General features: G+C 44.7%; 2 protein-coding genes across 2 annotated transcripts; both read right to left on the bottom strand.

Moving 5' to 3' along the window:
• Positions 1-1,093: 1,093 nt before the first annotated feature.
• Positions 1,094-1,438, bottom strand: LOC136470695 (uncharacterized). The gene has a single exon (XM_066468448.1). It carries the CDS (start codon positions 1,436-1,438, stop codon positions 1,094-1,096), a length of 345 nt encoding a protein of 114 aa, XP_066324545.1.
• Positions 1,439-25,793: 24,355 nt separating this feature from the next.
• Positions 25,794-26,138, bottom strand: LOC136470694 (uncharacterized). Its single transcript, XM_066468447.1, has one exon. The coding sequence runs from the start codon at positions 26,136-26,138 to the stop codon at positions 25,794-25,796; it is 345 nt and encodes a 114-aa protein (XP_066324544.1).
• Between the last annotated feature and the right edge of the window lie 752 nt (positions 26,139-26,890).

Raw genomic sequence — 26,890 nt, 5'->3', positions numbered from 1 at the left:
GCGTCCGTGACTGAGGGGCAAGATTTAATAATGCATATTGTTCGTAGATTTTACGCATGTAAGCAAAGATTTGACGTACTATATATTGGTTTTGTTTTTTTGAAGCTAGATGGCTGACCCGAGAAACATGGATGAGGAGGAGTTGATGATGAATTTTATCAACACTGGCACTCTCAGCATCTATAAAATACCGAGCTGACAAATCTTGATAAAGACATTTTATAGGAACACTCGTGTCGTACCGTCGGTGGATACACCACCTATACTAGTAAACAATACTGCTGTTAAATCCTTAAAAAGAAAACAGAAGACAGGAACACCCATGTCAAGTCGTGGTTTATCATCTACTACTAAAATGATATTGCTGTTAAAATCTGAAAAAAATCAGAAAAACAGGAAGATCAAGAAGATCATCTACTAGTGTCAAGTCATGGTTTATGGTTAGAAGATGGGCGGAGAAAGCCTATGTATATGGGGGTGAAAAAGAAGAGCGAGGTCATCTCGAAACTTCATGTCATGTCATGGGGACGGAACCAACAACGAATAGTAGTAGGGATTAACTAAAGAGTGAGCAGGTCACATGTGCGTAGTTCCACAGGGCGGCACAGGCACACATAAAGAACGTTGCTTTCGGATAGCTCTCATGGGCGTCCTGTGAACATGCACGTCCACACCGCACACTCCAATCCACGCACGCACCCTCCCAAAATAAAGGAGGAAAAAAATGCTTGTAACATACTACCAACATAAATGTTTTTTGAAGAAAGATAAATGCTTTTTTTTTTTGAAGAAAACAAGTGAAAATTATGGTAGCCTCAATTCCAAGAGCCAAGAACATGAACACCATGTGCACTTTTCCATGGATTTCCTTCCTCTCTAAAAAAAACACATGGAATACAGACAACTGTTCCAGATACGAAGGCTACGAGTACAGTAGTAGTATTTTTCTTCTTTTATTGCTGCTAACCTAGTACAATCTAGCGTCGTCGAATCGATCGATGCGTACGCGCGAAATAGTGGCGCACCATCAGCGCTCGCGGGAGCAGGAGCAGCGACGATCCAAGCACGCCGGCCGGCCGGCCGGCCGGCGGCGTCACAGGTTCATGAGGCGCAACCTGGAGGGGCGCGGCTGGAAGTCCCCGACCCCGCGGCGGCGGCAGCCGAGCTCGCCCGGGCCGCCGCCGATCCTCTGGAGCAGCAGCGCGCGCACGGACCGCCCCTTGGCCGCCCTGCCAGTGCCGCCCCTGCTGCTGGCGCCGTGCACCGCCTCGCCGCCGCCGCCTGGAGCGGCCGGCCCGTTCCGGTGCCGGCTGCAGCGGAACGACCCCGGGTGGTTCGTCGGCGAGCAGAGGCACATCATCTTCTTGGTACCGGCGACGGCGGCTGCGGATCTCAGGACTCTGGCAGCGGAAGAGGTAGAGCATGGTGCGGAGGCCATGTCTGTTCCTGGTGTGCTTGTTCTGGTGGGGTGGCCGTCGCCGGGGCCGGGGCCGGGGCGGCTGCTTTTATACGCGACCGTGCGAGTGCGAGTGCGTCTAGCTGAGCCGTGGCTTGCCTTGTGTTCGCCTGTTCGGTGCGTGTCAAAAAGGCTCGAAGCACCAACTGTGTTTTACCACGCGTTGGGAGAGCAAGGAACCTTTGTAAATAAATTTTCAAAGAACAAATATATATACGTAGAAACATTTGTTCAACTTCACGGGAAAAATGTAAATTTCGCAACAAAAATTTAATGTTGCAAACGAGTCCTAAAAGGGTCCTAAGTAGGATTTCTAGCTCGGTGAAATTCCGGACGTACTTTCGTGTCGCTGTCCGTTCCGTTCTGCGGGCACGGAACAACAACGCATGCATGGGGATCATCGGTTTCACTGGCCGTTTTCCTTCTTTTATTATTACACTGGTACTTACTTAAGCGTGTCGTTGAAGCTCACTCGCTTGAACTTGAACACCTCGTGTGTGTTTGGTTCCATGGATATCCATAGATGGATGGGATATCCATGGATATAGAGAGTTTGGTTGGATGGACAAGCTAAATCTAAATATCCACAATAGAAAATAGTCTAGGTAGAAGCCGGATAATCTGACGCTCAAAAATTTAGCGGATGAGGAAATCCACATGTTGATTAGCGTATGTTCTGTGTGATAATTAGAGTAATATAGTGCTAATTAACATATTTTATTTTTAATTAGTGATTATAATGACAAGATTAGTGTCGGTGCATATTTATTAGGGTATAATTAGTTGTTATTATTTTAAAATAATAGATATAATTAGTCAAGTATTTTCATCCCATGCAATCTCATCCATCCAACCAAACAGAAAAATGACACGCCTCATCCATCCAACCAAACAGACAATCACTAGTAGAGAACAGACCTTTGATCCTCGACCAAAATGGGCTCTAGTCCTGGAATTTTTTTACGCCCGGGACTAGAGATACCTTTAGTCCCAGTTGGTGGCTCCAACCGGGACTAAAGGTTCCTGCCCAACGGCTACTGCGCCAGACAGAGGTGGCAGGGACCTTTAGTCCCGGTTGGAGCCACCAACCGGGACTAAAGGTATACTTTTACTCCCGGTTGGTGGCTCCAACCGGGAATAAAGGTCTACTCCCGGGCCGTGGCTGCGCCCGGGGTTGGAAAGTTATCTTTAGTCCCGGTTGGATCCATCAACCGGGACTAAATGTTCTCCCTTTATAAATCGACTATCTCCTTCTTCCTCCCCGAGCCCGAGCTCAGCATATTTTGAAGCTCACTACAGTAGTGTTCTTGCTTCCTCCCTCCCTCCATTGTTCCTCCATCTATTCTTCGATTCCTCCATCGATTTCTTCGATTCCTCCGTCGATTCTTCAGTTGTAAAGGTTACCAATCTCATACTCTCATTTTTTACCATTTTCTTATGCCATTTTGTTCACTATATATATTTATGGTTCTTTATTGTGGTTTTTTTATTTATAAGCAATTTGAGCTCAAAATCACTTCAAGCTTGCATATTTACATGAAAGAAGGTTAAAGTATATATAAATATAAACTTAGAAAATAGTTAGAAAATTATAGCAAATCCGTACTAGTTGAACTTGCAGACCGTGTTCAGCTCGGCGAGCATGTTCTCTGCCGAGCGGTAACGGACGTCAAGGAGGAGCTTTGATTCTACGAGGGAGAGCGACAACGGTCGTGGAAGACCGTGTTCCCTTCCTCGTAGAATCAGAGCTCTTCCTTGACCAAGTACGGTGCCGTCCGGTGGAGAAATGCTCGCCGAGATGATCACGTAAGAAAGGTCAACTAGTACGGATGGTTATTTATTCACATGTCCCGATATCGTCGCAGTAGTCTGTCAATCACCGTACCTAAACGTAGTATATATAAATAAAAACTTAGAAAATAGTTAGAAAATTATAGAAAATCCATACTAGTTGAACTAGCGGACCGTGTTCATTTCGGCGAGCATGTTCTCTGCCGAGCGGTAACGGACGTTAAGGAGGAGCTTTGATTCTACGAGGGAGAGCGGCAACGGTCGTGGAAGACCGTGTTCCCTTCCTCGTAGAATTGGAGCTCTTCCGTGGCCAAGTACGGTACCGTCCGGTGGAGAAATGCTCGCCGAGATGATCACGTAAGCAAGGTCAACTAGTACGGATGATTATTTATTCACACGTCCCGATATCGTCGTAGTAGTCTGTTATGTGTGTACACTCCCATTCTTCTGTTAATTTGCGGAAATATCATGTGAATTACTTACCTGCCGCAGTAAAAGACGAGAACACAATGACCATTAAAAATATCATTGTTTAGAGATCTAGATAATTTTATAGTTTATTAATTTTATTTGTTTATAAAAGGAGAAATTTATAGTGTATTAAAAAATGAGTATAGAGAGTAGATGGCAACTGCTTCCGGGTCCTCGACCTCTCATGGGTTTCCAAAGCGACTTAGGCCGGGCCTTCCTCTCATTTCATGCAGCAAGTGTCGTGATGAGACGAAGATTGTGATGGAGTACCGAGTGAAGAAGGAGGGTCCTAACAAGGATCGTATCTTCTACAAGTATCCGGATCGCAATGTGAGTTATTTTATCGTATTTAATGATTATGGTTAGTTTATACCTATTTTCATGATGGTTGTGATTAAAGTTCTAATTTTTTGTTTTAATTTTAGTGGGATGGCAGTGGACGATGTTCAGGCTTCTACTAGGAGGAAGAGTATGTTGAACTCGTGCAAAAATATCTTGCACAACAGGCAGATACGACGGCTAATGAGGCAGTGATCCAGCCGAAGAAGCCCAAAGATGTTGCACAATCGGAGGATCTGTCTGTTTTAGTTGAGATTGGTCGCGAAATCCTTGTGCTACTGAAATGTATTTTAGCTTTAGTTCTTTTAGTGGTAGTTGGGATTGTCTACATTGTAGCGATGCTTTCATAAATTTGTATCTTTTGTGGTGGCACGCATGTTGTATAAATAATTAATTATGATCTAGATTTTAATATGATATTTATGTCATGTAATGCAGATGAGCCGTCATTGGATGTATAATGCTGATCGCCGCTCCCAAGAGTTCATTGACGGCGTGCATTCTTTGTTACGTGCGGCCAAGGCGAACAAACGCGATGGTTTTATGTGCTGCCCATGTGCCATATGTAAGAATACGGTGGAATATCCTTGCTCAAGGACTCTTCATTCACACTTGTTCAAGTCGGGTTTCATGCCAAACTATATTTGTTGGACAAAGCACGGAAAAACCGGTGTTGTAATGGAAGAAGGTGAAGAAGAATAATGGGATGACAATGATATTATTCCTGATGGTGCGTGCTTCAATGATACTGCAATGGGAGAAGCTGAAGAAAAGGTAGCCGCAGAAGATGAGCCGGCTGATGATCTTTGTCAGGTCATTCGTGACGCACAAAGAGAATATGAAAGTGAAAAGGAGAAGATCAAGTTTGAGCGGATGCTAGAAGATCACAAGAAATTGTTGTACCCAACTTGTGATACAGGGCAGAAAAAGTTGGGAACCACACTAGAATTGCTGCAATGGAAGGCAAAGAATGGTGTATCTGACAAGGGATTTAGAGAGTTACTAAAAATCCAAAAGAAGATGCTTCCGAAGTACAATGAATTGCCCGCCACTACCTACGAAGCAAAATAAGTTGTCTGTCCTATGGGGCTAGAAATAGAGAAGATACATGCATGTCCTAATGACTGCATCCTGTACCATGGCAAAGAGTACGAGAAATTGGATACATGCCCGGTATGCCATGCGTCGCGGTATAAGATCAGGCGAGATGACCCTGGTGATGTTGAGGGCGAACGTCCGCGTAAGAAAATCCCTGCCAAGGTTATGTGGTATGCTCCTATAATACCACGCTTGAAACGTCTGTTCAGAAACAAAGAACATGCAAAATTGTTACGATGGCACAAAGAAGACCGTAAGGTAGACAATATGTTGAGACACCCTGCTGATGGGTCCCAGTGGAGAGCAATCGACAGAGAATTCCCGGAGTTTGCAAATGACGTAAGAAACTTAAGGTTTGCTTTAAGTACAGATGGTATCAATCCTTTTGGAGAGCAGAACAGTAGTCATAGCACTTGGCCTGTTACTCTAAGTATCTACAACATTCCTCCTTGGTTATGCATGAAGTGGAAATTCATTATGATGCCTGTGCTCATCCAAGGCCCGAAGCAACCTAGCAATGACATCGATATGTACCTGAGACCACTTATTGACGAACTTCTCATTTTGTGGAATAAAGAAGGTGTACGTGTGTGGGATGAGTACAAACAGGAACACTTTGATCTGCGAGCATTGTTGTTCGTAACAATCAATGATTGACCTACTCTAAGTAATCTTTCAGGACAACCAAACAAGGGATATAATACATGCACACACTGCTTCGGTGATATTAGAGGTGTATTCTTGAAAAAATGTCAAAAGGTCGTGTACCTTGGCCATCGTCGATTTCTTCCTGCAAATCATCCCGTAAAAAGAAAGGCAAGCATTTTAAAGGGAAGACAGACCACCTGACCAAGCCTCACAACCGAACCGGTGAGGATGTACTCGATATGGTCAATGATGTGAAAGTCGTCTTTGAAAAAGGACATGGAAGCCAACCTATTCCGAAAGACGCTAACGGTCACGTACCCATGTGGAAGAAGAAGTCCATATTTTGGGACCTACCCTATTGGCAAGTCCTAGAGGTCCGTAGCTCGATCGACGTGATGCACCTGATGAAGAATCTTTGTGTGAACCTGCTAGGCTTTATGGGTGTGTATGGAAAGCCTAAGGACACATTTGAAGCATGACAGGACCTGCATTGTTTGAGAGAAAGAGACAACCTGCATCTAGAGAAGACAGATGATGGACGTCATTACTTACGTCCTGCTAGCTACACTCTAAGCAAAGAGGAGAAGGAAATCATGTTTTAATGCTTAAACAACATCAAGGTACCATCTGAATTCTCCTTGAATATAAAGGGTATTATAAATGTGCCAGAGAAGAAATTCTGTAACTTAAAGTCCCATGACTGTCACGTTCTCATGACGTAATTACTTCCAGTTGCATTAAGAGGAATTCTACCTCTAAATATACGTCTAGCCACCGTGAAGCTATGTGCATTCCTCAATGCAATTTCTCAGAAGGCAATTGATCCAACTGATCTAGCTAAACTACATAATGATGTGGTTCAATGTCTCGTCAGCTTTGAGTTGGTGTTCCCTCCTTCCTTCTTTGATATTATGACACACCTCCTAGTTCACCTAGTCAAGGAGATTTTCACTCTTGGTCCTGTGTTCCTACACAACATGTTCCCCTTAGAGAGATTCATGGGAGTCCTAAAAAAATATGTTCACAACCGTGCTCGCCCAGAAGGAAGCATCGCCAAGGGCTATGGAACAGAAGAGGTCATTGAGTTCTATGTTGACTTTATTCCCGACCTTGACTCGATTGGTGTTCCTGAATCGAGACATGAGGGGAGACTAAGCGGAAAGGGGACACTAGGGAGGAAAACATATATTGGTACGGATGATGATTATTTCAATAAAGCGCACTACACAGTTCTACAGAACTCCTCTTTGGTAGATCCGTATATTGAGACACATAAGGATCTCTTACGATCCGAGTTTCCAGGGAAGACTGAAGCTTGGATTACGCATAAGCACATGGAAACTTTTGGCGGTTGGTTGCGAAAAAAATGTCAAGGTGATGAGAGCATCCATGAGCAATTGTATTTATTGGCTATGCAACCATCATGGCATATCGTCACATACAAAGGGTACGAGATAAATGGGAACATATTCTACGCAGTAGCCCAAGATAAAAGGAGTACCAACCAAAACAGTGGTGTCCGCATAGATGCCACTGACCCGAATGGGAATAAGCAGACATATTATGGACGCATAGATGAAATATGGGAACTAGAATATGCACCTACTTTGAAGATCCCATTGTTCAAGTGCCAATGGGTCAAGGTGACCGGAGGCGGGGTAACAGTAGACAATGAGTATAGAATGACAACAGTAGACCTTAGTAATATTGGGTACAAAGACGAACCATTCGTCCTTGCCAAGGATGTGAATCAGATGTTCTATGTCAATGATATGTCTACCAAACCAAAAAGAGGGAAAAATGATAATGACTCAACCAAAGAGCCAAAGCGCCACATAGTTCTTTCAGGGAAAAGAGTCATCATGGGAATTGAGGACAAGTCGGACATGTCAGAAGAATATAAAAAGGATGACCGAATTCCGCCCTTCAAAGTGAACAAAGACCCTAGCATCTTGGTAAATGATGAGGACACTCCATAGTTACGAAGCGATCATAACCAAGGGACATACGTAAAGAAGAAGTTCACTGTTGTGCCCACTTGATGATATAGTGATTTAATATAGTGTGTGTTTGAGATATTATGTAATAATTGTGAATTCAGATGTTTATTATGTCATATTTCAAATTAAATCAATGTTTGATTTGGTGGGATTTCTCTCTCAAAAAGGTAAATTAGGATACTGAGTGATGAAAAATTAAAATATTAACGTTAAAATGATGTGAAAATAAATTTCCTGTCCAAAACCAATAGTTTTAATAATTTTAATTAAACACTACATTTTTGTATTAACAAAATAATAAATATTAGTTACATTATGTTTTATAATTCTAACAAAAAATAAAAAAAGTTAGGTTATAGATTTTTCCTATGTGCAATAAACAAAAAGAAAATTCATATTTTTAACAAAATAATTTTATGCCTTTTATTTATTTTACTATGTATTTAACAAAAACTATTGCATTTCTATTGTATTTAACAAGACTATTGCTTAAAACAGGCGGGAAACGAAACTGCAGGCCACCTTTACTCCCGGGTGGGAAGCCCACCCGGGAATAAAGGTGGGCTGCAGTTTCGTGGCTCGCCAAAAAAATCCTTTACTCCCGGTGCGTGTTACCAACCGGGAGTAAAGATATACCTTTACTCCCGGTTGGTAACATGCACCGGGAGTAAAGGTACCTTTAGTCCCGGTTGGTAATACGCACCGGGAGTAAAGGGTTTTTACTCCCGGTTGGTGGCTGGCACCGGGAGTAATTCTCTCTGGTATATAACCTCCAGCGCCTGGCGCAGATCGATCCGCTCGTCTTCTTCCTCGTCGAACACCGCCGCCCTCTTCTTCCTCGCGCCGCGTCCGTTCGCCTTCCGTGACACCGGTGCCGCCCTCTTCTTCCTCGTGCGGCCTCCACCACGCGCGCCCGTGCCCCTCCTCCGCGCGCGCCCGTGGCCCTCCACCGCGCCCTCCTCCGCGCCGAGGCCCTCCACCGCGCGTGTTGCCCACCGCGCCCGAGGCCCTCCACTGCCGAGCTTGAGGTGATATGTTCGTCGATCTCTTTGTACATTCGCCCGAGCCCTCCACTGCCGAGTTATAGATCACGTCGAAAACTACAACTTTGGTGTAAGCCATGTCAACGCTCGAGGTCGATTGAAAATTCCAAATTTTGAATCACAAAATCTAGGAACTAAAAATGAATATTTGGAACTCTAAATGATTTTAAATAAAAAACATATCTTAACGCAAGTTTTGAATATTTGGATATTATATGGATAAATTAGCAAGTTTAATTAGAGTGTCAAAAACTGCATTTTATGGTACTAAAATACATTTTAAGATCACTGGGACCTGAACTCATGACAAGTTTAATTAAGGACCACCAATGAAATTACTTTAGAAATTAATTAGATCGATGTAAATCCATGGCTTGTATAATAAACACGCTATATATTATTTGGAAACAACGCTACGAACCATCCGCTAATGAACTTTCGTACAAACTCCTCAGGATGGCAACCATTGTCGTTGTCACTAAAGCTGAAAATGATCCAGCCCATCAACCGCCATATATTCATCACTATATGATATTGTCGTTGTAGGATATATAATGGTCAAATAGGAACTCAATTTTGATACCCAGTTTGTAAACTAAGCGTTTTTTAGTTTATAAAAAATATCACATGTGATGATGTAAGCAGTTTTGGTTGAACTTGCATGCATAGCTACAGACAAATGAAGGAAAACTTCAACGTTTCTTCATTTGTGAACTTTGAATATACAGATATAATATATTAATGTTGCTAAAGTAATATGAGCATTACATATTTTTTCCGGGAAGACTATCTTCAAACTTTATATCATAGCATCAGAGATCGCCTGTAGAAGAAGAAAATAAATTCTTATCATTTTGGAAATAGTAATGGTTATATTAGCAATAAGACACATATACTTACATTTCATAATGACTTATACTTACATTATTAACATAGAATTTTCTCATATGATGAATGACTACATGGTTCACATGGTACATAGGATCACAACATCACGCACCGACACCGCCTTGGCCCGCCTCACGTCGTCGTCAGCACGCCGGCCCGTCTCACGTCGTCGTCGTCAGCACATCGGCCACCACGCTGACACGTATATATACGTCATTTATATTCATATGCATGTATATATATACGTCGCGGAGCACCACCGCCATCGTTCGTCCATGCGTTTCTATGTATACGGCGGAGCACCGCCGCCCTCGTTCACCCATGTGTACAGACATATATACGGCGGAGTGGAGCACCGCCACTCTTGTCACACCGCCCTTTCTCATGGCCTAGTTGATCAACATTCGTATTATCGTTATCGTTAATGCAAAACAATCACACCAGGGCGAACCGCGCTGTTGATGTCACCGACGTGGTTCGCCCTAGTCACTGACGCAATTTGCCCTCGGCCGTTTATGTATAGCCCTAATTCGCCCTAGTACCGACGTAGTTCGTCCTAGTGTGGCGAATTGCGTCCGTGACTGAGGGGCAAGATTTAATAATGCATATTGTTCGTAGATTTTACGCATGTAAGCAAAGATTTGACGTACTATATATTGGTTTTGTTTTTTTGAAGCTAGATGGCTGACCCGAGAAACATGGATGAGGAGGAGTTGATGATGAATTTTATCAACACTGGCACTCAAGTTGCCGGCGATGATGGTGCTAAAAATAACGTGCAAGAGGATGCAGATGACGGGAGTCAGTACTTAGCTCTTGAACAAAATGAGCAACAACATATTAGCCAAGTATATATTTTTTATTATTAGCTATATATATTATCATATGTCTTATGTGTGCTCATGACATTAAAAATAATGTTTATGTTTTGTAGCCCTCTGGATCGACATCAACAACTACAATGAAGAGTAAAAATGTTCGAGGTCCCAAAAAGCCATTAGAGGGTCGCTTCATCATCTCGGAGTTCAATGTGGATACAGGAGAACCGGGGGGGCCGAATAAAATGAAATTTGTGCACCACTGTGGTTACCTTGTACGGGACCGGCTCCCGATTAGTACCCGTGAATGGAAGAAGAAGACCAATGCTCCTCATATTAGTTTTGTCTCCGATCATGACAAGGCGTTAATTTGGAATGATGTCTTGGTACATTTCACGCTCCAAACAGATGGTTATGATGATATAATAGATGGTGATGAATTGAAGGAGCGAGTTAGGGATTGGGCAATGAAGAAGATGGCCACCCAGTTTCAGACTTGGAAGAAACACCTATACACGACGTATGTCAAGAAGAACATAGCAACAGATTTTACTGTCCCAGGCCCGATCTCAAAGCAGAGGCCCTATTGGGATGAGTTTGTACAGTACAAGACTTCGGAAGAGGGTGTGAGTCGGGTGATAAAGAACCAACATAATGCCCAACAGAAGACATACCACCATACCTTGGGATCAGGTGGCTACCTGACTACCATTAAGAAGTGGAACAAAATGGAAGCAGACCTTTTTGCCAAGGGTATCAGACCAGAATCACTCGAGTAGGGAGAACGTGCAAAGAATTGGTTTTTCGCTCATGGGGGAACACTAGACCAGGAGACAAGGAAGTGCATTTATGGCGCAAGACTGCAAGAAGCAGCAGAAAGATTGTTTTATGCTCAAAGAGCTACTGCTAGTGGTGCGTTCAGGCCCAATAGAGAGAAGGATGAGCTGACATACGCCATCAGGACTATTGAACATGGTGGCCGAACTAGAGGCAAAGGAAGTGTCTCGTGGGAGCATGGATTCCCTCAGGACAGACCTTCCTACAGAAGTCGCCAGAGAAAGAAGGAAGAAGAGGCACAGCGGCTCCAGAGGTTGGAGGAAGCGGTGCGTGAAGCACAAGAGCGGGAAAAACCTTGAAGCGAGAATGCAAGAGGAAATCAGAAGGCAAGTGCAAATAGCAGTGAGTGCAAGCAAGCAGGCATCAAAGCCAGGAATCAACATTAGCCAATCTGTTCAGTTGAAAAGCAGTTGCGCTTCCATGGAGATACCAAATCAAGGGGACATAGGACTGCGCTTCCCTGTGGATGACGTCACTGAACCTTGTACAACGTGTGAGCTACACATTCCAAAGGAGAATTCCACAATCAAGGTGGCTATCGGTCTTGTTAATCCTATTGACCGAACCAAGACACCAAGGATTCATGGGAATATAATCTAAGAAGGATATACTACCATCTCGGTAGATAAAGCTAAAAAAGGTTTTAGTGATTTGCCTCTTGACATTCCTGGAGGTGATAACGAGAAGACTCTAGGAGAAGCGGAGAAGACATTCATTCTATGGCGCAAGCGCTACATCATCATTCCAGGGATGTCGGCTCCACCTCCTCCTGAACTACCTCACCATAGGTACGTGCGGATGAAAACACTACATCATTAATTTGTATTGGCTTAAATAATTAACAATCTGCTCATAATAATATGTCATTCCTTTTTTTGTAGCAGATCCTCCCCCAACCTAAATCCAATTGTTCAATTGCCAGATCATCATAGTACTCTGTACGATGACATTGTGTTGGAAGACGAGGCTGCATCTACACCATCTCCAAGGAGGTCTCCAACGCCGCAGCTGCCACCTCCAAGGAGGTCTCCAACGCCGCTGCCAACACCTCCAAGGAGGTCTCCAATGCCTCCCCCGCCCCTGCCTACCAAGAAGCCTAGCAAGAGGCCAGCCCCTCAAACGAAGAACTAGTCCCCGCATGCAAAGAAAGCCACCGTGAAATCAAGGGCTATTCCCAAAATAATATCTGAAGAGAAGGAAGAAGGAACTGATGCATATAAAAAAGACATGTCTAGATTCTATGACAAACTTAAAATGAATCAAGAAGCAAGGAGAAACCCGGAGAAACCGTACTTCTTCATAGCTCCAGATATTCTAAGAAAAAAGGTGACTTCTTACCAGCAACAACAGCGGGAATCTCGTAAGCCGTCCAAATCAACGTTATCAGACTATGACCGCACTCTCACCAAGTCAATTGAGGCGGCACAGAAAAAGAAGCGGGCAGGGAAAGGAGTTGCCCAACTCGGACAACAAGCGCACCAATCAATCCCCCCGCTAGTTGTTGGTAATGAATATGGTTCGAATTTAGGATTAATGCATCAGGCAAACATACCTCCGGATGTCGATTTGGATCACCTTGGTGAATTTCTTGATGAGACTGGTCTTGACCTTTACCAGATGTTTGGTGATGGAAACATTGAGAGTGCGGCGGAGGTTGATATTTGGAAGAAAAAATTTGTACTAGGCCAGAGTCTATACAACCCTCAAGCCTTATCTGATCTGGGGACGCAAATGTACCTGCTAAACAAGTGGTACATGCAGGCGTCTACCAGTGGAGACTTCTGCGTTGGTGTCAGAATTAGAGACGAACATTGGTTCCATGGCGATGATGTTATGTATGTTGACTTTGTAGAATTTCATCAACTATGCCACCTGACCTCTCTGGACAAAGTTATCATTAGCTGCTATTGCCTGTAAGTAATAATTCTTTCGATCTATTATTAAACTCATCATATGTGTGTATATGCATATAAATTATCCTAACAAGTACTATATATATGCAGATTTACAATGACAGAGCTCAGAAAGGAAGACTGCAATGAAATTGGTTTTGTTAATCCCCATATAGTATTCAAAGACCCAATTACTCCAAAGACTAATTGGAAGTCTGAGTCAGAGAGTAACCTCATGAACTTCTTAGTGAACCAACGCCACAAGAAGGATATACTCTTTCCCTATAACTTCAAGTGAGTGTTAATCATGTCGATCATATCCTTAATGGCTCATATGTTAATTCTAGTTAATTAATGAGTGTTATGCGTTATATCCTATAAACACATGCAGCAATTACTGGATATTGATGGACATCGATCTAGTGAAAAGTCACTTGATAATCTATGACTCGATGAGAAAACCACAACAAGACTACCAAGATATGATAGATATTATCTAGAGGTAATTTCGGGATCTCTATCAACTATATATACACACAAACATGATGATTAACTATATCTGATGATGTGGCAAATTTTTTATTGGGTAGTGTTTGGAAAACCTTTATTGAGAAGCAACACATGGAAAAATGCAAAGCGCCACTAAATGTAATCCCTTTGAAAGTAAGTCCCCTGAATCGCATCATCTTTATTAATTAAACATATAGCTTTCACCGGATCACCAGATTGACTGATAAATCTTTTTCTCGTAAAGTGGTGTCTGAGGCAGGAACAGGGGAACAACTACTGTGGTTACTATGTTTGCAAGTTTATCAAGGTGCTCTCCCAAAGAACTCTTACAGAGAGACTCAAAGTACGTTAAAAATACACTATATATTCATTTAATTATTATTATTGATTGTGTTACTATGTCTTTATATATATATATGTACATATATTAATTTATTTTCCTTTAATTCAAACCTGTAGACTCGATGGTTGGAGGAAAAGGTCATACGGCAAGACCAAATCAAAGCAATTCAAGAGTCTATAGCCGGATTTTTTAATGAGCAGGTCATCGATTCCAAGGGCGAGTTCTACTTCGACCCAACACTGCCATTGAAGCCAAGCTAGAGGATGAGAGGAAACTTGTTATGTCACAATAACTATAATGCAATCTTTTGTAATATATGCACATGAAATAATATAATGTAAAATACACATATGCATGCATGCATGTAAATATATATATGATGCATGCATGCATATATATATATATATATATATATATATATATATATATATATATATATATATATATATATATATATATATATATATATATATATATTTCTATGCTTAAATTGTGTGATTTAATACGTTCATTGTGCTTGAACCGAAACATACTATATGCGCGTATAAATGTATAATTAGCAGCGTACAATACGACTTCGAAAACCTATTTTGAAAAGAAAACAAAAAAATGAAAAGAAAAGAAAAAAGAAAAAAAACCTTTAATCCCGGTTCGTATTACCAACCGGGACTAAAGGTGCCGGCCATCGTGGCATGTCAGGAGGCACCTTTAGTCCCGGTTGGTATTACCCACCGGGACTAAAGGTCCTCCTTTAGTCCCGGTTCCTGACCCGGGACTAAAGGACCCCCCTTTAGTCCCGGATGCTTGCTCCCGGGTGGGGAACCAGGACTAGAGGGGGTTCCCCACCGGGAGTAAAGCTCGGTTCTCTACCAGTGAATATGGATATCCATATCCCGAAATCCATATCCATGAATGACCATATCTCATCCATCTTTGTCCCCGGACCAAACACACCCTACATGCTATGAAACTTTAACCTGAACTGCATCGATCAATAAAATAGTAGTAACGTACGGTATATATACTAATAATCTAATGCAGAGAGTCCGAAAATATATGGACATAGAGAGGATGTGCGCTGATGCATGATCGCATCAGACCACGTAGTGGAAGAAGAACCATATCGGGACCGAAAGGTTGTTCAGCTTCGATAAATGAATATTTCCTTTACCTTTTCCGTTCTTGAGTTGAAATGAAATGCTTCTTTCCGTCCGGGAGCTGTTCTTTCCTGTCTGTCAGTAGCGCGAAGCAGAGCACCGTCCCTCTTTCCGGAGAGCAACACGATGATGACGACCATCATTCAGAAAGCTTGGAAATATTGCGAACACAAGGTTGACAAGTACCCTTATGTGTTCGTTTTGTGATAAGTGATTGTCAATGTGATCCACGAAGTAGGTTGAGTGGTGACTAACCCTACCCTGACGAAAGCTATGTGTGCGACATGTCTTTTGGCTTGTGTTGTGTAGGTGTGGAGCTCAGATGCGGTGGTCGACGGCGAGGTGAAGGTCAAGGAGGACGTGCCGTGCCGACAGACCGGGAGCGGTGAAGGACGGATGTGAGGCTTGGACCGAGGGACCCAGAGGCCAGGTGACTAGCCGCGGTGGCTGACACTTGGGACATCGACAAGTGCAAGAAGACATGGAGTGACGGTGTTGACCGGGTCAAGACGGCGGACGCGTGAGTCGAGCGAGGCTCAGGAGGACTTTGCGGGCCGACCGGTCGAGGACGGCAGGTGACACGCGTCGGATGGCGGGGGACGCGTATGGAGTACGCTACTCGTGGACGGTTTGATGGTTTGGACCTCAAAACTATCGGATGGACGGTTTACGGGTTTGGGCCTCAAAACCCGGGCGGAGGTTCCGAGGAGTGACGGACGGCACGTGGCGGCATCGGGGAGTTCGCGTCGAGGCGAAGCTACCGATGAGAAGGCGCGGTGGCTGTCGGATCAAGATTACACCGGGTTGGACAACAACGCCCTTGGGCTTAGCGGTTCAACTCATTTGTACCCAGGGGCAAAACTGGGAATGTGTAATAACCCTGTTAAATAGGATGAGGGAGCCCCCATCTCCCTCACCTCCTACAGTTTTCATTTTCTCCTTTAGGGTTTCTTCCTCTAGTTTGCTCTCATGTATGAGAGAGGTCCACAACTCAAATTGTGATTTGGTTTTGAAGGAATCGGTGGCCGTAACCACCGTATGCCCTCCGGGATTCATGATTTAGTTGTGTTCTTGATGTGATTTTGGTGTTCTTCATGAGCTCCTTTTGTCCTCTCTTGTTTTCCCTCTTGTTTCTTCGTTTTGGGATGGTTTTGGTTCGTTCTTGTTGCCTTGGATCGATCAATGACATAAGTAGAAGCTTTCCACCGAAGGAAATTCACTAATTCCTCACGAGATCGCAGATCCGGGCAATTTAAGTTCTTGACCTATTTTTTGGGGGATTCTTTAATTCCTTCGATTCACGGAGTTAGAGTTTGTTTCGGGCCATGATCCTTTAGAGGTTGCCTTTCTACTCGCTTGTGAAACCTTGTGCAAAGTTTCAAGTCATTTGGAGTTGATTTGATCAAGTTATGGCTTGATTTGATTTTTCCCGAGAAACTGCTCGTTCATACCGGACGCGTCCGATATGATCTATGACGTGTCTGATATTTCTCACTTTGGAGTTTTGAGCTGAAATTTGGTGGAGACCTTCCCTTGGTGTCTAAAGAGCTACGGTTAAAATTTCATGATTTTTGGACACCATTTGACGGGGTTTTGGATTTTTCTCGTTTGGTCAGCTTGCTGCTGAAAATACCGGACGTGTCCGAGATCATACCGGACGTGTCCGAAAATACCGGACGTGTCTTATATTTGCAGGAGCAGTGTTGTTTTCTTTTGGGAGTTTGCTCGTTTGGGCTTCGATCTGTGTTCCGTTTGCTCTGTGGTGACCCGTTGTGTTCTGAGGGAGCATCCACCCTTCTCTAGGGTCATGGTCATCAAGTCTTTCATGTATGCTTTTTGGGGATTGATGTTGGGACAGTGGTCGAAGATTTCAAAAGAAATTTAAGGCTCCCATTCACCCCCCCCCCCCCTCTGGTCGTCGTTTCTGGTCCTTCAATTGGTATCAGAGCCGGTTAAGGATCATTCTACCTTAATCGGTCCGTGATCCACGAAAGCGACATGGAGCGTGGTTCCGGCAAACCACCGCACTTTGATGGGTCCAACTATCCTTATTGAAAGATCTGCATGTCTTCGCATCTCCAGGGGATTGATTGGCTCGTCTGGGAAATTTGCGAGGATGCTACGTATGTTGTGCTCCCTGTTGCGGCCCGTACCACCTAGAATCACAAGGATCGGCACAACACAAATAGCAAAGCTCGCAATGTGCTTTTCTCGAGTCTTTCGCTTTCTGAGTTCGAGCGTGTCTCTGATTGTACTACAGCTCGAGAGATCTGGGTGAGGCTTCAGAGCTATCATGAGGGGACCGCACAGGTCAAGACCAAACTCTACGAGACGTACAAGTGTGAGTACGAGAACTTCTCTCAGCTTGATGGCGAGTCCATCGATGCCATGTTTTCCCGCTTTCAGACTATCGTAAACAAAATGAAAGCGAACAAGGCCAACTTCCCTTATAGTGATCATGAGAGAGCGCTCAAGCTTCTCTATGCCCTTGATCGAAAGGTATGGGATGTGAAGGTGTCGACGATCATCGAGTCAGCCAACTACGACACCCTCACCGTCGACGAGCTTTTTAGCAAGCTCAAGTCCACAGAGATCGACTACCAAACCCAAGCCAAGCTCAAGAATCCTTCTGCACCAACCATGGCTTTGGTCTCAGGTAGTGGTTCAAGTTCATTGACTAACCCTTCACAAGCTTCTTTCTCTTTGTCGTGCTTGATGTCAGTCACAGAGGAGCAGCTGGAGTCTCTTGAGGATGATGAGTTGGCACTCGTCATCAGTCGGTTCTCTCGGTTTCACAACAACCGTTTGAACCGTCGACGTAGTGGTGGCCCGAAGGAGGGATGCTATGGATGTGGAGATCTAGACCACTTTGTCACGCACTGCCCCAAGAAGAAGCCCTTCACCAACAAGTACGACTCTGGCAAGCGCAAGGATAAGCGCGACTACACCTCTAGCAAGCACAAGGCCAAGGGCGGCTTCGACAAGGAGGCGATCAAGAAGGCATACCGCAGGAAGGCCAAAGCTCAAGAACGCGCCTTCCTCGCCTCCCTCAGCGACCTCGACGACGACTCCGATGATGATCACTCTTCTTCTCCCTCAACCGACGATGAGTCCAAGAAGAAGCGCGAGGACAAGCTCAACGGTCTCTGCTTTGTTGCCGGTGCAAACCGTGGTGGGTTTTGCACTATGGCGGTTGATGGTGGAGCAAAGCTCAAAAAGGACGTCAACGTCGACGACGATGAAAATGAGGTACCGCCCACACTTGACTCACTTATGCTTGAGCTTGATACTATGAATGATGCATTGATGAGTCAAGATAAGTTGCTTAAGCGTGCTGCCCGTGAGAGAAAAGAGTTTAAGGACCAGCTAGAGGTTGCTTTGAAGGAGTTGGAGCTTGCCAAGAGTGGTGTAGTGGTGTCAGAGGAGGAGTGCGATGAGTGCGCTATACACATGTCTAACCTCTCTAACTTGCAATCCAAGTATGCTGTTTTGCTTGATGAATGTGATGAGCTGAAGTCTCGTTCTGGGTTGCTCGGTGCATGCAAGTCCTGCTTAGGCTTGCAATCTGAGTTGGCTGAGAAGGTTGCCAAACTTGCTGAGTTTGAGAAGGCCAACTCAGATAGCACCACCACTACATGTGTTCGATGTGAAGCTTTGGTGTTGGAGCTTGAGTCCTGTAGGCACGACAAGATGGGAACCGAGGAGAAAACACACAACTTCGGTCCATCTTGAGCTGGGTGTCATGCAGTGAGCCTCAGTTGGGCATGATGGTGAGCTAGTTCAGGTAGGGAACTGACTCATCGGGAGTAGGCTTTGCTATAGGTGGGAAGGGTGAGCATGTCTATGGCAAGGTTGGTGAACATAGTGGTTTGAACCCAAGTGAGAAACCCACCAACACTCCCAAATTGATCAAGATCCCTCCACCAGAGTCTACCAAGCCTATGATCAAAGATGGTGTGTTTGAAGAACCACCAAAAGCTCCACCATCCAAGCAAGTTTGGGTTCCCAAACCGAACCACTTTCGGAACTCACTCGATACTCTACCCAACATCTCTAGTGCACCCCTTCCTAAAGCCAAAAAGCCTCAGAGAGTGAACCACATCCACAAGAGAGTGAGTCAACCACCATCCAAGAGAGAGGTGAGGTACCACTGTGACTATTGCCATAGAGATGGTCATTTGGCTAAGTTTTGCTTTAGGAGGAAGAGAGATGAGCGGCGCGAGTACGAGTTGAACAACCAGAACATGTACCGTCCTCCCCATGGCGTACATGTACCGCCTGTTCAGAGGCACAGTGTTAGGCCTAGAGGTGCAATGCCTCAAGGTGCTAGGCCTCAGGTGGCGAGACCACGTGGTGGTCGTGCCCGGCGTGGCCCAAGTCATTATCTATATGACTCTAGACCTCGCGACAGTGGCTTTCAGTCCCACACTCCTAGCGGACCACGTTTTCCCCCACGTGGTGATCGCTTCTCTCCAATGGGACATGGCATGTATGGTGTTTTTCCTAACACTTTTCTAGGGCAAATGACTCAACACTGGTATTCTCCTCATTTCACTAACCCCAGTATTGTGCCATTTGCTCACCCCCTATCTTTCTATTGATGCAGAGCAGAGGCCTGGAGAACACGTGGCTTGTTGATTCCGGCTGTTCGCGCCACATGATCGGAAGTTCCAAATGGTTCTCCAGCCTCGACCCCATGCAATACAAGGAGTACATCACATTTGGGGACAATAGCAAAGGTAAGGTGCTGTCTCATGGGACCATTCGGGTCAATGAGTCTTTTATCTTGAAGGACGTTGCTTTGGTTTCAAGCCTGCATTTCAATTTGCTCTCTGTTTTGCAACTGCTTCAAGATGGGTTTGAGGTGCGCTTTAAGACTGGACTTTCTCGTGTGCTCGATTCTCAGGGACATCTAGTTTGTCAGATCATTCTTTTTGGTCGAGTTTTCAGACCTGATTTCTCTCAGTCTTTCGATTCTTCTCGTTGTTTGGTTGCCGGATCTTCTTCTGATTTGTGGAAGTGGCATAGGAGACTTGGTCACTTGAGCTTCGATCTCCTAGTGAGGTTGAGTTCTCTTGACATGATCCGAGGATTGCCCAAACTTAAGTTTGAGAAGGATCTGGTATGCCATCCCTGTCGCCATGGAAAGATGGTGGCTGCTTCCCATCCTCCAGTGACTCAGGTCATGACCATGAGACCCGATGAGCTACTCCATATGGACACTGTTGGTCCGGCTTGGGTTCGGTTAGAGGGAGGGAAGTGGTACGTTCTTATGATCGTGGATGATTTTTCTCGCTATTCTTGGGTGTTTTTTATGGAGGGCAAGGATGAAGCATTTTCTCATGCTCGTGACTTGATCTTGAGGTTGCAAACTGAGTTACCAAAGAATGCCATACGAGCTATCCGCAGTGACAATGGCACTGAGTTCAAAAACTCTCAGTTTGACACCTTCTGTGCTTCCTTGGGTCTTGAACATCAGTTTTCTTTGCCCTATGTCCCTCAGCAGAATGGTGTTGTTGAGCGCAAAAATTGGACTTTGGTTGAAATGGCCAGGACGATGCTCGATGAGCATAGGACTCCTAGGCGTTACTGGGCCAAAGCCATCAACACCGCCTGCCATGTTTCAAACCGCATTTTTCTTCGTGCTTTCTTAAAGAAGACATCATACGAGTTGCGGTTTGGGCATCCACCCAAGGTGAGTCATTTTCAAGTCTTCGGTTGTAGGTGCTTCATTCTTAAGCAAGGTAATCTTGACAAGTTTGAATCTAGATCTTCAGACGGTATATTCCTCGGTTATGCTTCTCATTCACATGCGTACCGTGTGCTTAATCTTGAAACTAACCGTGTCATGGAGACTTGTGAAGTCACCTTCGATGAAACCATGCCCTCTTCTATTTCTGTCTTTGAACGTGCAGGTGATGAAGAGATGGGTGACAGCATTTTCGTTGAGGATGACGATGACATCGATTAGGATGATCCCAAGCCATCTCAACCAGCTGCCCCGATCGAGCCAGCTTCGACCACTTTGGCTCACGGCCCCGAGCCCTCCACCTCTACTTCATGGGGTCCGTGCGAGCCGCTTCCTCAATCGACTGAGGAGGCCCCAGCTGTGGATGAGGGGGAGGCGACTTTGTCTTTGGGTGCACCTCGACATATCCAGCGACGCCATCCTCCTCAGACCATGATCGGCAACATCGATGAAAGGGTAACGCGTTCCAAGTCTTATCATATTTCCCATTTCGCTCATTCTGCTTTCATAGCTTCTTTTGAGCCTCGAGATATTGGACACGCACTATCTAATACCGATTGGGTTAATGCTATGCACAAGGAGTTAGAGAACTTTGAGCGGAACCAAGTGTGGGTTTTAGTTCCACCTCCACCAGAGTGCCACCCCATAGGTACAAAGTGGGTTTACAAGAACAAGTAGAGTGAGGATGGGGTGGTGGTGAGAAACAAGGCGAGATTAGTGGCTTAGGGTTTTTGCCAAAAAGAGAGAATAGACTATGAAGAAACCTTTGCTCCTGTTGCCCGTCTAGAAGCCATTAGGATTCTTTTAGCATTTGCAGCTTCGAAAGGGTTCAAGCTGTATCAGATGGATGTAAAGAGTGCCTTCTTGAATGGGTACATAGAGGAAGAGGTTTATGTGAGGCAACCCCCTGGCTTTGAAAATCCAAAGTACCCCAACCATGTTTTTAAACTCCACAAAGCCTTGTATGGTTTGAAACAAGCCCCGAGAGCCTGGTATGAGCGTTTAAAAGCTTTCTTGCTTGATAAGGGTTTTAGGATGGGTTCCGTAGATAAGACTTTATTCCTCCTCAAGCAAGGCACAGATATCCTTTTGGTTCAGATATACGTGGATGATATAATCTTTGGTGGCTCTTCTCATGCTCTTGTTGCCAAGTTTTCAGATACTATGAGCAGGGAATTTGAGATGAGCATGATGGGTGAATTGACTTTCTTCCTCGAGCTGCAAATCAAGCAAACTCGTGAGGGGACGTTCGTGCACCAAGGCAAGTACACCAAGGACGTGCTCAAGAAATTTGATATGGGTGAGGCCAAGCCTCTTTCGACGCCCATGTCAACCACGACGGCCCTAGATGAGGACAAGGAGGGAGAAGCCGTGGACCAGAAGGAATACCGAAGCATGATCGGGTCCCTGCTGTACCTAACGGCGACGAGACCGGACATCCAGTTCGCAGTCTGCTTATGCGCACGCTTTCAGTCTTCTCCGCGCACGTCTCATCATTAAGCCATCAAGCGGATCCTCAGGTACCTTCGTTTCACACCCGAGTTTGGTCTTTGGTTTTCAGCCTCCTCCTCTCTTTCTCTTTGTGGGTATTCTGATGCGGATTACGCTGGTTGTCGTGTTGAGAGGAAGTCCACTTCGGGGACTTGTCAGTTTCTTGGATCTTCTCTTGTGTCTTGGTCTTCTCGCAAGCAGTCTAGCGTCGCTCAATCCACCACAAAAGCTGAGTATGTTGCTGCTGCTGTTTGTTGTTCCCAGTTGCTTTGGATGATAGCTACTCTGAGAGACTTTGGGTTAGAGTTTAGGCGAGTGCCTTTGTTTTGTGACAGCACCAGTGCCATAAGTGTAGCCAAAAACCCAGTCCTTCACTCAAAGACAAAGCACATAGAAGTTCGCTTTCACTTCTTGCGTGACCACTATGAGAAAGGTGATATCGATCTGCACCACATTGATACCCAAAACCAGCTCGCAGATATCTTCACCAAACCACTTGACCAAGCCCAGTTTGCTCGCTTGCGAGGTGAGCTTGGAGTTTGTTTCCCTTTTTAGAGGAGGGGAACTTTGGTTATTGTATTCTAGTTTTGCTTTTCTTTGTAGTTTAGCCTTTGTTTTTGTTTTTATATCATTCTTGCATATCATATCATCATGTATCATATTGCATCCTGAGCTTCATCCTTATAGTAGCTAGATTGACACTATGCTCTTGTTGGGGATGTTATAGATATACAATGATGTGCTTTTGGCTTAGGCTCCTTTTGATCAATTGATACATGTTATGAGCTAAGCTTGTTTTCCAAACTGTGAACTTGATTAAAACTTGTTGAAACATGAAATGTGTTCACCACTACTTGTGGCACTAGCATGTGTAGAATGTGTCGAGATCTTTTTCTTGCTTCATATATATGCTTAGTTGCTACGGCTCATACCTTGAGTTACACACTTGCTTGAGAAACTTGAATTTGTGCAAAAACTTGAAAATCAAACTAAGTGATTTGAAAAGATCGGGATGGGTCTGTACTATCCTATGTCAGAGTATCGAGACAGCTCCAAATTGCACTTATTGGTGAACTTGAGCTCTGTAATGGATACCGAGGTCATTGTCTTAAGCTTCTGATTGCCTTTGGCATAGGCTTTGTTTGCGAGAAGGCTCGTTTTCTTTTTTCCTACGCGCCCCAACTCGTGATCTGCTATTACTTTCTTCGTCCAGAGGAAGAAGATGCCGAACCATCTCCTCTCAAATTCTTAATTAACCGGACATCGTTAATTTCTTCGTGAAGAAGGAACTTACTCGACAAGGGGCACGTTCGCTTGAACTTATCAGACGACTTATCAGCTAGAATCTACAGTATTTTTCTCCCATAACAAAAACAGCTTCAACCAACTTTAATACCAACCGAACATACCTCTGCACTCGTAGTAGCGTTGCTCTTGCTCCTAGTAGTGTCGACAAGTACTCCAGTAGTGTACTAGTGTTGCACAATGAAGCGGTAGGTATTTTTTTCATAGCACTGGACAATAAGGTGGTAGGCATTTTTTTTCTTCAAAAAAGAAGTACGGGACAGAATAATAAATGAAAACATATAGGCCTTGTTCGGCTTGCTGAATCTTGCCTGAAACTGGTTGAAAAACACTGTTTTGGCTGAATTATTGTGAGAGAAAAATACTGTTACAGCTGAAAAAACAAACCGAATATAGGGATAAGACGAACGGGGCCATACTCACGATTGAGAAAGACTTATATCGTTTGAAAACCCACCTTTCGGGCTATATTGATATATTAAAATGTTCAGTCAAATATCAATCTTACTCAAAAACCCTATCATCGACTTTCGTTGTAGCAAAAGTTGACGCTAGATATTTTTCTTAACAAGTATAACAATTGACGGATGGGAGCGGCGCCCGGAGCTAGCTCTCTTCCTATAGGTGTTTGAGGGAAGCGAGGGATAGATGTTCTCCCCTCTAAGAGTAAGGCCCAGTTTAGTTGCCGAAAATTTTGGCAAAGCGACACTGTAGCATTTTCGTTGTTATTTGGCAATTAGTGTTCAATCATAGTCTAATTAGGTTTAAAAGATTCGTCTCGTGGATTTCGTCTAAACTGTGTAATTAGTTTTATTTTTTATTTATATTTAATGCTTCGTGCATGCGTCTAAAGATTCGATGTGACGAGGAATCTTGAAAAATTTAGCGTTTTTGAGGGGAACTAAACATGCCATAAGGTTATCTAGACCGAAGCAAAGCGAGTACTAGATGAGCGGAGTGAGATATAAGGTAACGCAGGTAGATTATAGTGAATTGGAGTGAGTCATCCATATGAACTTCCATATACGTATCTTATCTCAGCATCTCTAAAATACCGAGCTGGCAAATCTTGATAAAGACATTTTATACGAACACTCGTGTCGTACCGTCGGTGGATACACCACCTATACTAGTAAACAATACTGCTGTTAAATCCTTAAAAAGAAAACAGAAGACAGGAACACCCATGTCAAGTCGTGGTTTATCATCTACTACTAAAATGATATTGCTGTTAAAATCTGAAAAAAAATCAGAAAAACAGGAAGATCAAGAAGATCATCTACTAGTGTCAAGTCATGGTTTATGGTTAGAAGATGGGCGGAGAAAGCCTATGTATATGGGGGTGAAAAAGAAGAGCGAGGTCATCTCGAAACTTCATGTCATGTCATGGGGACGGAACCAACAACGAATAGTAGTAGGGATTAACTAAAGAGTGAGCAGGTCACATGTGCGTAGTTCCACAGGGCGGCACAGGCACACATAAAGAACGTTGCTTTCGGATAGCTCTCATGGGCGTCCTGTGAACATGCACGTCCACACCGCACACTCCAATCCACGCACGCACCCTCCCAAAATAAAGGAGGAAAAAAATGCTTGTAACATACTACCAACATAAATGTTTTTTGAAGAAAGATAAATGCTTTTTTTTTTGAAGAAAACAAGTGAAAATTATGGTAGCCTCAATTCCAAGAGCCAAGAACATGAACACCATGTGCACTTTTCCATGGATTTCCTTCCTCTCTAAAAAAAACACATGGAATACAGACAACTGTTCCAGATACGAAGGCTACGAGTACAGTAGTAGTATTTTTCTTCTTTTATTGCTGCTAACCTAGTACAATCTAGCGTCGTCGAATCGATCGATGCGTACGCGCGAAATAGTGGCGCACCATCAGCGCTCGCGGGAGCAGGAGCAGCGACGATCCAAGCACGCCGGCCGGCCGGCCGGCCGGCGGCGTCACAGGTTCATGAGGCGCAACCTGGAGGGGCGCGGCTGGAAGTCCCCGACCCCGCGGCGGCGGCAGCCGAGCTCGCCCGGGCCGCCGCCGATCCTCTGGAGCAGCAGCGCGCGCACGGACCGCCCCTTGGCCGCCCTGCCAGTGCCGCCCCTGCTGCTGGCGCCGTGCACCGCCTCGCCGCCGCCGCCTGGAGCGGCCGGCCCGTTCCGGTGCCGGCTGCAGCGGAACGACCCCGGGTGGTTCGTCGGCGAGCAGAGGCACATCATCTTCTTGGTACCGGCGACGGCGGCTGCGGATCTCAGGACTCTGGCAGCGGAAGAGGTAGAGCATGGTGCGGAGGCCATGTCTGTTCCTGGTGTGCTTGTTCTGGTGGGGTGGCCGTCGCCGGGGCCGGGGCCGGGGCGGCTGCTTTTATACGCGACCGTGCGAGTGCGAGTGCGTCTAGCTGAGCCGTGGCTTGCCTTGTGTTCGCCTGTTCGGTGCGTGTCAAAAAGGCTCGAAGCACCAACTGTGTTTTACCACGCGTTGGGAGAGCAAGGAACCTTTGTAAATAAATTTTCAAAGAACAAATATATATACGTAGAAACATTTGTTCAACTTCACGGGAAAAATGTAAATTTCGCAACAAAAATTTAATGTTGCAAACGAGTCCTAAAAGGGTCCTAGGTAGGATTTCTAGCTCGGTGAAATTCCGGACGTACTTTCGTGTCGCTGTCCGTTCCGTTCTGCGGGCACGGAACAACAACGCATGCATGGGGATCATCGGTTTCACTGGCCGTTTTCCTTCTTTTATTATTACACTGGTACTTACTTAAGCGTGTCGTTGAAGCTCACTCGCTTGAACTTGAACACCTCGTGTGTGTATGGTTCCATGGATATCCATAGATGGATGGGATATCCATGGATATAGAGAGTTTGATTGGATGGACAAGCTAAATCTAAATATCCACAATAGAAAATAGTCTAGGTAGAAGCCGGATAATCTTGCCCTCAAAAATTTAGCGGACGAGGAAATCCACAGGTTGATTAGCGTATGTTCTGTGTGATAATTAGAGTAATATAGTGCTAATTAACATATTTTATTTTTAATTAGTGA

Source organism: Miscanthus floridulus, chromosome 8 (assembly GCF_019320115.1).
Source record: "Miscanthus floridulus cultivar M001 chromosome 8, ASM1932011v1, whole genome shotgun sequence".
NCBI classification, from domain to species: Eukaryota; Viridiplantae; Streptophyta; class Magnoliopsida; order Poales; family Poaceae; genus Miscanthus; species Miscanthus floridulus.
The sequence above is the reverse complement of the archived record's forward strand: the minus strand, read 5'-3'. Positions and strand labels throughout refer to the sequence as shown.

What these genes read in the sequence shown, in the direction of transcription:
- LOC136470694 (XM_066468447.1), bottom strand. Translation starts at nt 26,138, where the DNA reads ATGGCCTCCGCACCATGCTCTACCTCTTCCGCTGCCAGAGTCCTGAGA.
- LOC136470695 (XM_066468448.1), bottom strand. Translation starts at nt 1,438, where the DNA reads ATGGCCTCCGCACCATGCTCTACCTCTTCCGCTGCCAGAGTCCTGAGA.